Here is a 14,656-nt window from a genome sequence, read left to right as displayed (position 1 = left end):
AATTAAGCGTCAGATAGCTGTGGAGTATGCGCTTGCAATGATTATCTGTGTAGTACAGTTTTATCAATGAGTTTACGCATATCTACACATCTGGGAAAAATAACATACATACATTTACTTAGCACACAAGTATCACAAGCATCTCTGCAAACATTTGTACCAGATGCTTGCAAGCTATGAACACGAGGCTTTCTTATTTTCTGTGTACACAAAGGACAGAGTCAAAGTTAATTTTCATCTTTAATAAGCTCATGATTCTTTGTTACTTAATACTCTGTAAAAAGGTATTACAGATTGATCATTATTGCAGTGACTTCTAAAGAACCTGGACAGCCATGAGGCTGAAATTACAGTATCATATACATTATGTAGTCATTGATACTATCTACTACAGCATGAAGAAAAATACTTTTAAAATAAACAGTATTTAACTGAAAACATAGAAATGGAGCTTTCTTTCTTACAGTATGGCTACATATCTATATTCCAAGAATTAACATTTTAAAAAATGCTAGATCTTGAAAGGTCATACATAAAAAGAGTCATGATGAAGATGAACCAGTTTTGCCCAGAAATGCTATAATGAGCACTGCACAGTTTTTCAGCAAATTCTAGTTTTGCCAAGCTTCAAGAGGCAAAAGCCTGAAATGTAAAAGCTTCCAAGTTGTCTAGCTAGTCCACTCGTCTTGCTCTGGAAGGACCAGTGACGCACACTGCTTATAGACAGCCTGTCACCACAACCGTTCTTTGCCGACATGAATGCCATCAGGAATAGACGATTCAGGTCCTTAGGATGCCAGGCCTAACAAAAAACCTCCAACAAATCCGCCGGACACCACGATGTTTTGTTTGATAAATTCTGTTGACTGAGAAGAAAAATAATACTTGTAAAGAACTGAGTTAGTTGTGTCCGATTGTAGCATTTAATACTTAATCACAAGTGCCTGGAAACAAGAATACTAAAATTAGGGAGAGGGGTGCAGGGGAAAGCAATGTGTTTAAAAACATATAAAGCTAGGTGGCAACTGCTGGCACCAAGGGAGTGAAAACTGAGACTCAGCTGTCTTTAACAATATATTTAAAATACAGTTAGTATTTTCAAAGTCAAAATACAGAGGAACTGTCATAGCAATTTCATGCCAATACCACTCTTGTTTTGCTTAAAACAAGACAGATGTTTTACAAACTCCCTTGGCAAAAAAGCATAAGCACCACCATGACTTCAATTTTAATCACATGAAAAACGTTTAAAAACAAACCAACTGTTTTTTGGAAGACTAGATCACTGGAAAAGAAATATACTTCACTCCATTATCAGCCAGTTTCCCAACAACTTCTTTCTACAAGAAACACTCAGGTATAATGACATTTGTGTACAGTGTCTCATGAAGTAATAGCAGAGTATAACACGGTATATCAAACGTGCCATTTCATAAATCCTCCACTTCAAACACTTCAGATAAGCTATTAATACACAATTAGAAGAAAGTAATAAAATATGAGAAAAAAGAAAAAGCTAGAATAAGCTAGAAAACCATCTCTCCAACTTCCACTTCATATTCACATTAAAATGTAACGTAATTGTTATCAGCCTCTGTGCAACTCCATACAGGTTACATCTGAGTGTGTCAGTGTGGCTGCTGTTACACTGTCTGCAGCATCTTCCAAGCCAGGATTCACAGTCACTAAGAAAGCAGCTTAGATGGCCTGTATGAAGTGTGAAAATATGTGGAAAAGGCTAAACGTACTTTTAAAAAAACCCCAAAGACCAAATAATTAAAGTCTTCAAACAACAGAACAAAATAGCCCCAGTGACACTCATCAGTATCACAGGCTACCTCTTTTCAATGTAGTACATAACTGACAGATTCCACAGACAGACATTCTTGGAACTGTATAAAAATGAGATAAAAACCGCAACTCTAGTTACGAAGTAGTCCTAGCTTTTATTCAGAAAGAAAGGTCAGTCTTGTACAACCAAGTAATTCTGTTATCAGCAGTCTAAGAAAATTTGTCTTTTGTCTTTGTAGCCACCATGTTTTAACCACAGTATCTTCAACTTTTTACTGTGTCATGACCCCACTGGCTTTCTTGCTAGCCAAGAATCCACACAGACTAAATGGCAAAGTCAGTGGCAGTCCCTAAGCCGTATCAGCTGTAGAAATGCATTAACTTTGAAGTGTTTGTGTCATCTTTAAGAGTGAAAAAATAGAATGCTAAATGAATAAAAGAGAGACAAATCTGATAACTTTTAATAAAATAATACAGCCAGAGTATTTCTGATGCCTTCCAGTTTTGCACCTGCATTTTCAATTAATCATCACCTGCAGCTGAAGGTAAGAAAAACTGGCTGGTAGAAAAGAGTTTATCACCTTAGGCTTACCTCTTCAATTAAAGTATTGATTTCCGGTGCTGCCTTATTTGCACGTTTTTTTAACTGTTTTTTTGCTTTGTTTACATCTTTTTCAACTCTCTTCCAGTCAACTTGTACATATCCACTATGACTAGCGATCTAGGAAAATAAAGGGTATTTAGTACAATTGTCGTTAACATTTTACAAGTCAAAATACAGTTTCTTAGTGCCTACAAAGTTGGAGGGGTGTGTGGGGTTTTTTTATAGTTACAGATACAGGAAAAGAGATTGTTCAGTTATAGCAGGTACACTGCTTCAAACACTAATATTTTCCACAGTAACAGCAGTTCAAATTAGAACAAGCAACAGCAAAGTTCAGTAGACTCTCGTTAATTTTACCCATTCTCTATTTTTCAGCTATAAAAGGTTTAAATAAAAATGTTTTTCCTTCAGCATTTACGGTAACTTTACTTGTAAGAAAACCACAATCATAGGACAACAATGAAAAAACTCTTTAATTTCAGCTTCTTTCAGAATTGTGGAATTCTGATTTGTGAGAAGGTATCTGGGGCTAATCAGAATCATCCTTAGAAATACTGAAACCCCTTATTTTGCCCTACATCATTTAAAGTGTCCAACAAAAAAGTATTAGATACAAGAGAATTCTCATACTTTCTACAACACAAAGCCAGTGAGTAGAAAAATAACATGGCCTGGGTACAGCACAAGTTCTGTAACATCAGCAAAATGAGTAAGTTTTGGGGGATTGTTCATACCAATTTACACTTGAACTCCCAAAATGCTTAAACATCCGTGAGATTTTGCCTTATTTCTGTTACTAAGATTTGATCCTGGAAACAAGTAAGATGTTCTGTTACTTGACCAACACTGACAATCTGACCAATTTCTTTAAGACAATTCACAAAAGAAATAAATATTTAAATGTTTATAAGATCACAGCTTAAAAAAACCCCAAAACAATCAGGCAATTACTGCATGCTCTAGAGAACAGTTAAACAACTCACTGGTTGGGAAAAATAAACCAGAGAGAAGGAAAACCCCCAAAACTAACGATTACTGCTTATTTAACTGCTAAGACTGATAGATACAGACCACTGACTTTACAGGGTAAATGACTGTTATACCAAAAGTTCTTCATAAAGAGTGAGATTTCTCAGGTCCTTCTTAAAGTCATGTTTGGCAAATTTACGTCACTTATGTAACAGTGTTCTATGGAAACAGTACAATTGGTAAATCAAAGTCACAGATGATGAACTTTCACGGAACACATTTAAATATACAATTTATTAGGTTTGACATAAAAAGAAATGTTTCATACTGCTTACTGGTACTGAATTTTGACTTTCACATACCATATAACTAAACGTAGACCATCTAGCTTGTTTTACTACAGCCACAATAAGTAAGCAAGATACCTTACCACAAATAAGAATTTCACGATCCTGAAAGACTAAAATGAAAAAAGTCTCAGACAGATTTTGTCTGAATTCAAAACAAAGCTCCTAAAAGACCACCTATGTAAGAAAGTAAATTTCAGTTTCCATCTTTGCACAAGATTTAAAAAAACCAATTAACTGGACAAATGCAAAATTAAGTTACTATATTCGTAACGGATTCATTGACCTTGACTGCCTATTGTAAAACCATTTATCCAGAGGGGCACCGGTGTTTATGCAGGGATAGCTAATTAACGACTGTCTATTATACAGTATGAAAACATAAAACTGGTTTTAAAGCTGTACTAGTTGCACATCCAGTCACTGGATGACATACCAGGAACAGAAAAGGCTGTACACTGGGGCAATTTTTCTTTTATGAATTTAACATTATTACAAGAATTTCAAAAAGGCCCAAACATTAAGTTAGTGCCTTCTAACTCATAAAACTGAAAAGTAAATATGGACTGATCTACCCAGTCAACAAAATGTATGAAATGTTAATATATTTGCTTGCTCATTAAAAAAAAAAAAATCTAAGTAAAAGGACTTTAAAGGAAGTATTTCATTAAGACTAGTTTAATTAGCTCAGTTATCCATACAGTACAAAGATGAGGCATAATTTTTTAATTAAGTTCTGTTTAGCTCTGCAGTAGTTACAACTTCAGTTTGTACCAAAACTCCAGTGTACACAATAAAAATTATACTTTTCTCCCTGAACTTAGGAGCAGAGATCTTAAGTTCTGCTTTTGAGCATTTGTACACATCTATGAAATAAGCAACAGAGATCAATGTTTTCAATGTAAGATCTATAACTGAGAAGAAAAAAAATGTTGTACTTCACTGCAGTGATAGTCAGAGCCTGCGTCGTATTGGCTTTGGCTGCAATCCTACTAATTACATAACTTCGTATACAAGCGCAGAAATAATCCCACCGGACTCAAATGCTGGTGAGACAGCTTTCAATTTTTAGACCCTAATACATCATAAAAAAATTATTTGCTTACAACAGTAAATTTACATAAACACAATTTCTTAAAAGTTCACTAGTATTCTTAAACCCAGCCCCTACAATAACAAACTAAAATAACACTCCATTATCAGTTCCATACTTAAGATAACGAGTCATCTAAGTCTACACATAGAGATCACGTCTCTTAAAAAGACATGGGGGTGGGGTACATCTATTTCTGTATATACAGAAATCTATCTATAGAAGTACATATGATAATGGCATAATATATATTATATACATGCATCTCTCTCTCATGTATCACATTAGTAAAATTTATTTTTGTTCAAGACCTTCCAAAACTGTTGAAAAAAAGAATTCATTTTTTCCAAAAAGGCAATTGAAAAATATATCATTGCAGGAATACTAAAAATAAGTGCATCTTTCAAGAGAGAATCTGGATGGGAAGATGTCATTTTGGGAGTGATACTGGAGAGGTATGCTAGCACTTTGTTATTGTGAAACAGTATTAAGACTAACGAGCAAAAAATGTTTAAGAGTAAAACTTTTATATGGCAAGACGGGACAAAAGAGTCTTTAATTTCCTCAAAGACAAAAATCTCTCATACTAAAAAAAAAGTCCAACTAAGCCCAGAAGATACACGTGAGCTCCCTGTGCTCAGCTGCTTGTGTAGCACACAGAAACCATGCGCACTTTTAAGTATCTTCTGGTATTTAGATAGGTAGCAACCCCCATCACACTCAACCAGTTTCCGGAACAGATCTGACAAGTCTCTAACTTCAATACATAAAGAAAATGAGGGACTGAGAAATGACACAACCTTTTTTTGTAAGAGTTAAACTGCAGAGGCTGTATCTTCAGCCGTCACCTGCTAGCACAGCTCCACTGTAACCACTGAAACTACTCCAATTTACAAAGACAGAGAAACCATACCCCTCCATTTCATGTCAAAACCTGCCAGAAATACGGTATTTCTTTAAAAGGTCAACTTCCAACTACCATTTGCTTTGGCTGTTCCACAGAATGTTCCCTCAAAGTCTGCACACATCAACTGTCAAGTGGGATGTTCAAGGCAAAACTGAATACAACTCTTTCTTATTAAGTCCCCACCCCTAGAAGCATGTTGTTCTCTCCACACTTCACTGAAATGCCACATCATCATCATCATCATGGCATGGTATCAACAAACTACTCTACGAGATACAGCCAAGGATATTTTAGCATTTATCTTGCCTCTTGTGTTGTTTTCAAAAATTTACTTTTTTTAAGTCAGAAGATAATTTAATGAAGCATTGAATCAATTGTATATTAACAGGATGAGGCAAAATATATTAGTGAAAGCACAAATAACTGACCCCCCCCACAATTTTATGATTAAATAATAGTCAACACACAATGGAAAAACTTGTAATTTTTACGCAGACTGCAGAGCAAAAAGCAATGAAACCACTATTAAGGATACAGGAGTTTAAAAACACAGAAGAGAGAACAGGCACACATTAAGAGCAACTGCTTTTAACCACTTCATTATAGCAGAACCACGTGAGTTCACACTTCCCTGCTCTTCAGGATTTCACTGAACTGTGCTGTATAAAACAGAAGTTATCCAAGGAAAATTCTGTACTTGTTATGAGAAATGAATTATATTTTCCTTAATACAGTATATGGATATTGCTCTCATACCAGCATATTTGAAAAACTACATCTATTTCAATAAAAAGGATAGCTAATTGTGCTGGATATTTCAACAGCTTAATTTGATCAAAGATGTGATAATAGATCTTCATTTTGAGACTATGAAAATTCTTTAATATCATTTTTATTCTCTTCCTCAGACTACTTTTCATTTAATCTGTATTAAGACTGAAAACCTTTTAGATCACTTACAAAAATCTGACAAATCTTTTTTGCTTCTTGTACAAACTGACACTCCAGAAACGTATTGCTTTCAGTTTGCTACTAGATTTTTTGAAAAGTCATTACATGCTGAAGAAAAAAATACATTTTTTTTTTAATTTCACGACTGAAATGATTCACTGAATGGGCTTTAGACAAGACTTTTGCCTTCTGTAGTTTTTGTTTTAGCACACAATTACAATGTCAATGTGCAATCAGCAGTTGAATGAAATCTGCAACTTCAGATAAATCTACAGATAAAAAGGAAGTTTCTAGTCATGTGCTGAAATGCGACTCTGCCCACTCAGGGGAAGTGCTGAACATGTATTCATATGGAAATTAAATTTACAATGTGTGATCTTTAAATGAAAAAATTAAAGACTACGGAAATGTAATTACACTATAGAATTTATGACTCACCTTTAAAATGCAAAACATTCTGAATTAAAAAGAAAGACCACGGCATTTACCTCATTCCCTTCCAAGAGAATGTGGTCTTACTTAATTAAAGATATCGACAACTCAAAATATGAAACTCACTTTTTCTCATGAATAGTATCTCTTTTCAGATACACTGTAAATGAGATCAACTAAGAAATCAGACACTCAAACACATGACAAATAAGTTTTATGTAACGGAAAGCTCTCCAAGCATCACAGCTCAACAAGCAAAAACACTGCGCAAGTAATGTGTTTTAAACAATTTCTAGTCTCCTTTCTCTACAGGTCTTAGTTTTAACTTTTCAGCTTTCTGTAGTTGGAAGTACTAATGAAGGTACCTGCAGGCAACATTCTCTACCTGCTACCCCTGGATGCCAGCCCACCGTTCTGTAGGCTCTTCAGTCATACTTAGGTTAGAATTGTCATTAAAAGAATTAAGACCAGTGGCACACAACACAGGAAGAGGGATTCAGATCCTAAAGTCAACTGGATGAAAGAGGTGACAAGTACTTCAAGATCCACTGTGTGTGTGTATATATATACCTCAATAAATGATTAATTCTTCCGTCATGATCCAGAAATACACATTATGGGCTAAAGACGTCCAAAGTACTCCATCACATTGATTCATTTGCTGGCATAGCGCATCTTGCCAAAAATTTACATCTGTATGGTCTTAACTATTTCAGATTCAGCACCCTTGTAAAATTCATCCCTATGTTCAGGTACAAGCCCAATAACCAGTGATTTCCAGATTCAAAAAGGTCATCAATGTACAATGGTGAAGTGGAATGAATGCTACTACTGTAAAGCTTCGTATCGAAACTATTTCTCTTTGACTTTTTGCATTGTGGATGCATTTCCATTGCTTTTGAGTAACTCAAAATAAAATACACTTCGTATTTGTTGAAAACTTAAACCAAATAGTTCCAGGAGTCCACACTCTCACACAGACTGCTGCAGTTCTATGTTGTAAGTTTAGCACGTGGCTTAAAAAAAAACCCAAACCAAACCTAAACCCAGTAGCGAACATGATTATGAAGAAAGTTAAGAGTACTTCACACAGCTGTGATGTTTTGATGCATTATGCAGCAACAATCACAGGTACTACCCAAATCTTCCAGATCACTGGTTGACTGCAACAGCCATTACAATCAAAGGAGTAACTGGAAGTGGGATACACCTTTCAGAAATCCTCCAGGGTGATGCTGAAAAGATTAAATAAATTAAAAAAATATGTATCTTTAACAGCCTGTCTCAAAAAATGGTATATGATTGAACCTAAGTAGGCACCGGTCTACTTCCTCTGGAATGATTTGAGGAAAAATGACAAGCTCATGGGCATTAAAACATGAAAAAATGCCAGTAAAAAAATTAAGAATTACTTGGCATCTTACAGAAGGGTATGTGAAATTCTCCATCACTTAAAAGTTTCATCATCTAATTTAAAGGCTTTTTGGAAATATGTCCTCCCCATACCACAATACCTGATGAAAAATGGAAATGGTCGTGCCAGGGAACATCATTAAAAATTTTTGGATGTGAAATCCAACTGAACAGAGGAATGCAACGATGCTATCAGAAATCAGCAAAGCTTCAGAGGTTCAACAGATATAACTAGTATAGTACAGCATGGGGAGAAAAGACAAAAACACGACTTCATAATGGGACCACAGCAAGTGTTCCAAGCAACTGCCAAAGAAGCCTACTTCTTCTAAAGCACTGATAAAATTCTCAAACCTGTTTAATATAAACTCAGCTTAAATTCCTTATCTCCCTAACCACAGGTTTACAGGAAATTCCTCTGATGTGACAACAGTGAATCACATACAGCATCTCAGCTTCTGCACACCGGTTTCTTTTGGCTTACTACAAACTATTTTACAGGACAGTGTAGATTCTGATTCACCATTCATTTTTTAGAACTGTGTCTTTTGTACACAATATTACAGCTGAAATGTAAGTTTTTGACTGATAAGACTAAAAAGATGAAGTAGATAAGAAGCCTTCCTAATTAAATTTTACCCAACAGCTGTGTTTTTCCTATTGTTTAGTAAATAATATTTGCCAACTTAGAAAGCATGAAATGCTACATACTTGAAGCAGAAGAAAGCCACCACCTACTGCAGTTGCTGCAAGCTTTCCGACTTTCTGGAACAAAAATCCCGCACACCTTAGGAGAACAAAACAAAAAAAACCCAGTCCAATGAAGTTGTCTGCTGAAAAATGCCACACTCTAAAATTCCCAACTACAACTATTATTATTTTTAATTTAACAAAGCAACTGTATCATTTCACATTTTAAAATTTCAAAATCAGAATATTTAATACAAACAATAATTAAGAATACCTAACACAAGTCAACATGAGTAATGGTTGCTAATTCGTGGCTGTCTGATGGCCCCTTTAAAGTAAGATTGAGATCTCCAGAGCTCGTCTGCACAGAAAAGCTGTATGCTCCTATTAAATGTAGCATGTTAATAAAGCACAATGTAGTAATATGAAAGTGCCACTATAACAGTTCCCAAATGGTAATTACCAAAAGGTAAATATATTCTACCATCATTTATATTAACTACACGACCCATAACTTAAGTATCTCAGGTAAAAAGAAGATACATCCTTACCACAACACTTAAAAATCAGAGGGGCCCCTCTACTGGGACATGGCCTCAGTCTATTTTTAATGGGATCAAGGCAGCCAGAAAATTAATTATCTTGTTTGCAGTCTCCCCTCTCATATCAAACACAGAGCTGCACAGATATTGATATAGAATAGTTTGGGCAGGAAGGGACCTCTGGAGGTCATCTAGTCCAGCTGCCTACCCAAAACTGGGCCACCTGCAAAGTCCAATCCAGCCTCCAAGCTAAATCAGGTTGCTCAGGGTCCTAACTTGGGCAAGCGCTGAGTTTTTCCAAGGCTAATGGTTCCACAACTTCCCTGGACAACTCTGCTGGTGTCTGACCTGCCCCCCTGCCGCCCCCAGCCCACACACAGAGGGAAATTTTCTCCCCCCCTGCACATGAAAAGTAAATTCGTATTTATATACATGAAATGCATAGAGAGGTATATACATCTACAGATACTGAAACACAGTTTCCAGCTTTCAAGAAGCCAGTTTTTATGGATGCCAGATGAACTATTCCCTGGAAGCTTCAGAGTTTATGTATACACATCTAACTTCTAAAAATAATATTAAGGCTACAGAGGCAAAAAACAAACAAAATAAAAACAACCCCAAAAAATCAGACTGAAAGCTAAGCCTACACTCCTCAAAGCTGTGCTGAGCCTGGACGTGACAATTTCATTTTTGGTCTATTTCATCTTCCAGATCTTGCATAACTCCATTTTAAAAGTCACTCTGCTACTATAATGCTGTTTTTCACTGTACTTAACATTTTTTTAAGAGTACTAGAATAGAGACATTGCATGAATAACAAATACCTTGACATAACTGCTACGGCTGTGGCCATATTTTCCAGTTTAAGTTCTTATCTGTACTATCTAGCTTTCACCATGAACTATTTTAGCACAACTATGCTGTGGTATCTCTCTCCAGTTAACATGAGAGCAGACTTAATTTGTACAAAATGGCTCCAGCTGAATTTAGAGGCAAAAAAAAGTCTCTATGAAATGGGGCTCTTAATGAAAAGTATACTCTGCCACAATTTTTTTCCTTTCTCATTTCTTTTACTTATAAAGTATGTCTTAGCCATAATATCATAACTAGATTTATAAATCTATACTAGCAAGGAAATAAGCTTTTCCATACAAACAAAAGCTATATGCAGTAATTTTCCATTTATTCCTTGTATTTTTAAAGCTCTTGACATTTCCCTAAATCCTTTTCACAGTAACTGGTATGAATAAATGGTGTTTTACCAATACTACAAAACACTTCAGAATGATAAGTCAAGAGTAATGAATTAAGAAATTGTTCACACATGGATAATCTTGATCAATGATAAATGAAATCCCGTTAGAGAGGATACAAATAGCCTTGGAAAGGGATCTTCTTAACACAGTAAAATGTCTAGGACAGTTACAAAAAGTGATGCTCACTCACCAGCCAGTCACACCACCCATCACAATCTGAGTAGCTACAGAGTATTTTTCTACAATTGGTCCTGAATTCCGGCCAAACACACGATTCCACCAATGGTGACGACGTGCATATTCTGTTAAATCCAACACTTCATAGGAATCATCGTCACTTTCATGCTCTTAAAAGAAAAACAAAACAAAAAGAAGTAATTTTCTCAGTTATACAGTAAATTAACAATTTATGTAAAAAAACCAAACGTTAACAGAATTGGTTATGGTATTAACTGGCTAATCCAATGGTTTAAATTGCAGCATACAGGCTACCTATGATCCAGCAGCTCAAAGAATAAAGAATTTTGAGATTTTATGCCATAATGTTCAAGGTAAGGAAGAGAAGACCACAGGGGGAAATAAAATCTATAAAATCCATGACTGGCACAGGAAAGGTGAACAGGGATCTCCTACCTGTTCAAATACAGGAACTAAGATGTATTGGATGAAACCAGCAGGTAGCTTGTTCAACACAAAAAAAGCAAGCCCCTGCTGGAAGCCCGAGTTAACCTGTGGAACAGCTGGCCGCAGGATGCTGTAGATACCAAAAGCTGATGTGGACTCCAAATAACAACAGAAGAAATTAAAGAGGGGGAGATGGACCCAAATGATCTGCCAAAGGCTGTCAGAGACAAACATCTTAACCATGGCTAATGAGGTCCTGGGCTGAAAAACATTACAAACATTCTGAGAAAGTAACAATACCTGCTTACCCTGTTAAATCTTTCTTAGATCACCCTGCAGCCAATGGCTTTCGGACACAGGATGCTGGGCTTTCATCTGACCTACTACAATGTCTTTTATGATCTTAAGCAATGTGAAACACGTCAAACTTATGAAAGAGCTCACACATCTCCACTGGACAGACTAAAACTTTGAAAGATTGAGAACCTCTAGCCTAGTGTTTTCCTCAGAGGGCTACACACTAGCATACACTAATAAGCCAAGAAGAGACACTTCTGCTGCTTTTCCACAACAGGTGAAATAGATGAAGCTGGGACTTCCATGAAGCTCCATATTTGCAGTACAATTCCATCAAATTTTCAAAATAGGCATCCTGCAACTCCAAGTTAGAGAACCTAAATACCATGTATACTCAGACATCAAAGCGAAGAGATGGCTTGAAAATTTTTAAAGAAAAATATTTTAAAAGCATTATCATAGTTCTATGGACACACATAAATGAACTAAAGTCTACTTTGGTTAAATAGATTTAATGTGAAATGTAAGTTCAGCAATGATACTGGGTGATTCCAGAGAGGAAGAGAAGTTGAATTACTTCCTAGAATTATAAAGTGAGACTGCAGATATGTAACATTTGATTAAGAATTTCAGCAGCTGTTTTTAAAGTATTACTACAAGTATGGGTAAAAGTTAGAGAATGCAAGAAATACACACGTAGATATGAATTATTTCCCTTTATTATCACCTAAGTGTTCCTGAGTACTAGAACATAAATAGCAAGGCCCATAATGCTCAGAAGGTACTGAATGGCCCTTCCAGCTTTAAGGTATCAAGTGCAAACTGTTCAGCTGCTTTAAGTGGAGGAAAACAAACAGGTTGTCACAGAGCGTCAGCTGATTCTGCCCCTTCATTAGTATGGCTCGGATCAAAACTCACACAAGTGTAACGCGTCGCGTGGAAAAAGATAACGCGAGCGCACCTTCCGCGGGTGGCCGCCGCCCCCTCCCCGCGGGACAGGGCTGGGCTGGGCTGGGCTGGGCTGCGCTGGCTGTCCCGGCCGCCGGGCCCTGCCCGTGCAGGAGGGCGGCGCTCGCACGGCCGCGGTGCGGTGCGGTGCGGTGCGGTGCGGTGCGGCAAGGCGCTCCCGCTCCCCCCGCGCCCCGCCGAGGGCCCAGCCCCGCCTCCCCCCGGGACGAGCCAACGACAACAACCTGGCGCGCAGGCGCCCCGCCCGTCCCCTCCCCTCCCCCACCGGCCGCGCGAGCGGCGAGGGGGGGGGGCGACACGACGGGGACGGGGGAGGGGCAGAGCCCGGGCCATCCCTCCCCCGCCCCCGGGCGCCGGCACCGGGACCGGGCTGCCCCTCGCCCCCGAGAGGAAGGGCGGCCGCCGCGCCGCGCCTCCTCCCCTCTCCCGCCAGGGGACGGTACAGGATGCGTCGCTGCGGACGCGCCCGGGCCCGCGGGGCGCCCACTGACCTGAGGCGGCGCGGGGCCTCCGCGCCGCCATGTTGGCCGGTGTTGACAGCGGAGCCGGGCCCGGGGCCGCCTCGCTCCGCCCCCCGCGGGCCGCTCTGCGCCGCCCGCCCCGCGCCGCTCCGCGCTCCCCCTCCGCCGCGGCGCCGCCCCCTCTGCGGCCGCGGGGCCACAGCGCGCGTGCGCCCGCCGCCCTTCCCGCCCCTCCCCCCGCGGCAGCGCGAGGGGCGCCCGGGAGCTGTTCCCCGTGGCGGCGGCGCGGGCAGCGCGTGTCCCCCGGTGCTGCGGAGGGTGCTGGGGCGGCAGTTCCCGGGGGGCCGTGGAGGGGGGGCGCGGCGGGGCCGGGTTTGTCCGCGGGCAGCGCCTCGGCGGCGGGGCCCGTCCCCCCGAACCCGGCCGGGCAGGCCGCGGGCCCATGGTGCGGCGCTCCCGCCGCCGTGGCGGCCCGGACGGTCGGGGCCTGGGCCTGGGGCTTCTGGCCTGGGCGGCGGGCCCGGCTCAGCCCGGTGATAGCCGTGCGGGCCGCAGGACGCCTCAGGGTGGCCGTTGCCGCGGGCGAGAAGCGGGGGTGGCAGGGGTCGCGGCTGGACAAGGGGCCGCCCGCGGCCGTAGCTGGGCCGGTTAGGACCGCGCGTCGCCGTGCCGGGGGCGCTCAACGCCCCTAAAAATGAGCAACCGGGAAGGAAGAGCCCAGGCGCCTCAAAGAGCCAAGGTGACATCAATGTGAGCCGTGGAACGTTTCAAAAGATGAAGCTCGGGATCTCCTGGCGCCCTGTACTCCCTCCCTGCTTGTAGCAGTGGGTGCTGCCGGTGGTGGCCTGGCGGGCTGAAGGCCACGCTATTGCGTTTTACTGCTTTTATTTTGGGTTTTTTTGTGTGCAGCTCTGTACAACCTTTATAGCCGTAACTTAGGGGTACCATACAGAATGTACAGCTTCAGGAACATTGCGGCAATATGAGCATCAAGAAAGCAAGAGGGTTCAATTATTATGAATAATAACAGAAAATGGGAAACATACGATTTAAAAAGGTTTACTGTTTCTCATTTGAACTCATGCTGCCAATGCACAAGATGGGCAATTATAATGAAAACAAACCCACTTTTTCCCGTATCATACAGCTATTTTTTCTGGAGCAAGACCCGTGCAACATGCAGACTAAGCACTTAAGATTCTCATCAACCCCTTAATTACACTAACTTTAACAGACACGCAAAAAAAGAATCAAGAAAAACTTCTGTGTAAAGGTACTTCTTAAATCAGCCTTGACATTGAAGTTGG

At 40.0% G+C, this 14,656-nt stretch overlaps 1 protein-coding gene across 1 annotated transcript; it reads right to left on the bottom strand.

Annotated features, from left to right (window-relative positions):
• Positions 1–221: 221 nt before the first annotated feature.
• On the bottom strand, positions 222–13,539 carry FUNDC1 (FUN14 domain containing 1). The gene is made up of 5 exons (XM_055701758.1): positions 13,380–13,539; positions 11,189–11,345; positions 9,219–9,294; positions 2,384–2,512; positions 222–866 (listed from the first exon to the last, which is right to left on the bottom strand). The coding sequence occupies exons 1-5, from the start codon at positions 13,408–13,410 to the stop codon at positions 789–791; spliced, it is 471 nt and encodes a 156-aa protein (XP_055557733.1). The 5' UTR covers positions 13,411–13,539; the 3' UTR covers positions 222–788.
• Between the last annotated feature and the right edge of the window lie 1,117 nt (positions 13,540–14,656).

This window comes from Falco cherrug, chromosome 2 (assembly GCF_023634085.1).
Source record: "Falco cherrug isolate bFalChe1 chromosome 2, bFalChe1.pri, whole genome shotgun sequence".
Taxonomy (NCBI): domain Eukaryota; kingdom Metazoa; phylum Chordata; class Aves; order Falconiformes; family Falconidae; genus Falco; species Falco cherrug.
The sequence above is the reverse complement of the archived record's forward strand: the minus strand, read 5'-3'. Positions and strand labels throughout refer to the sequence as shown.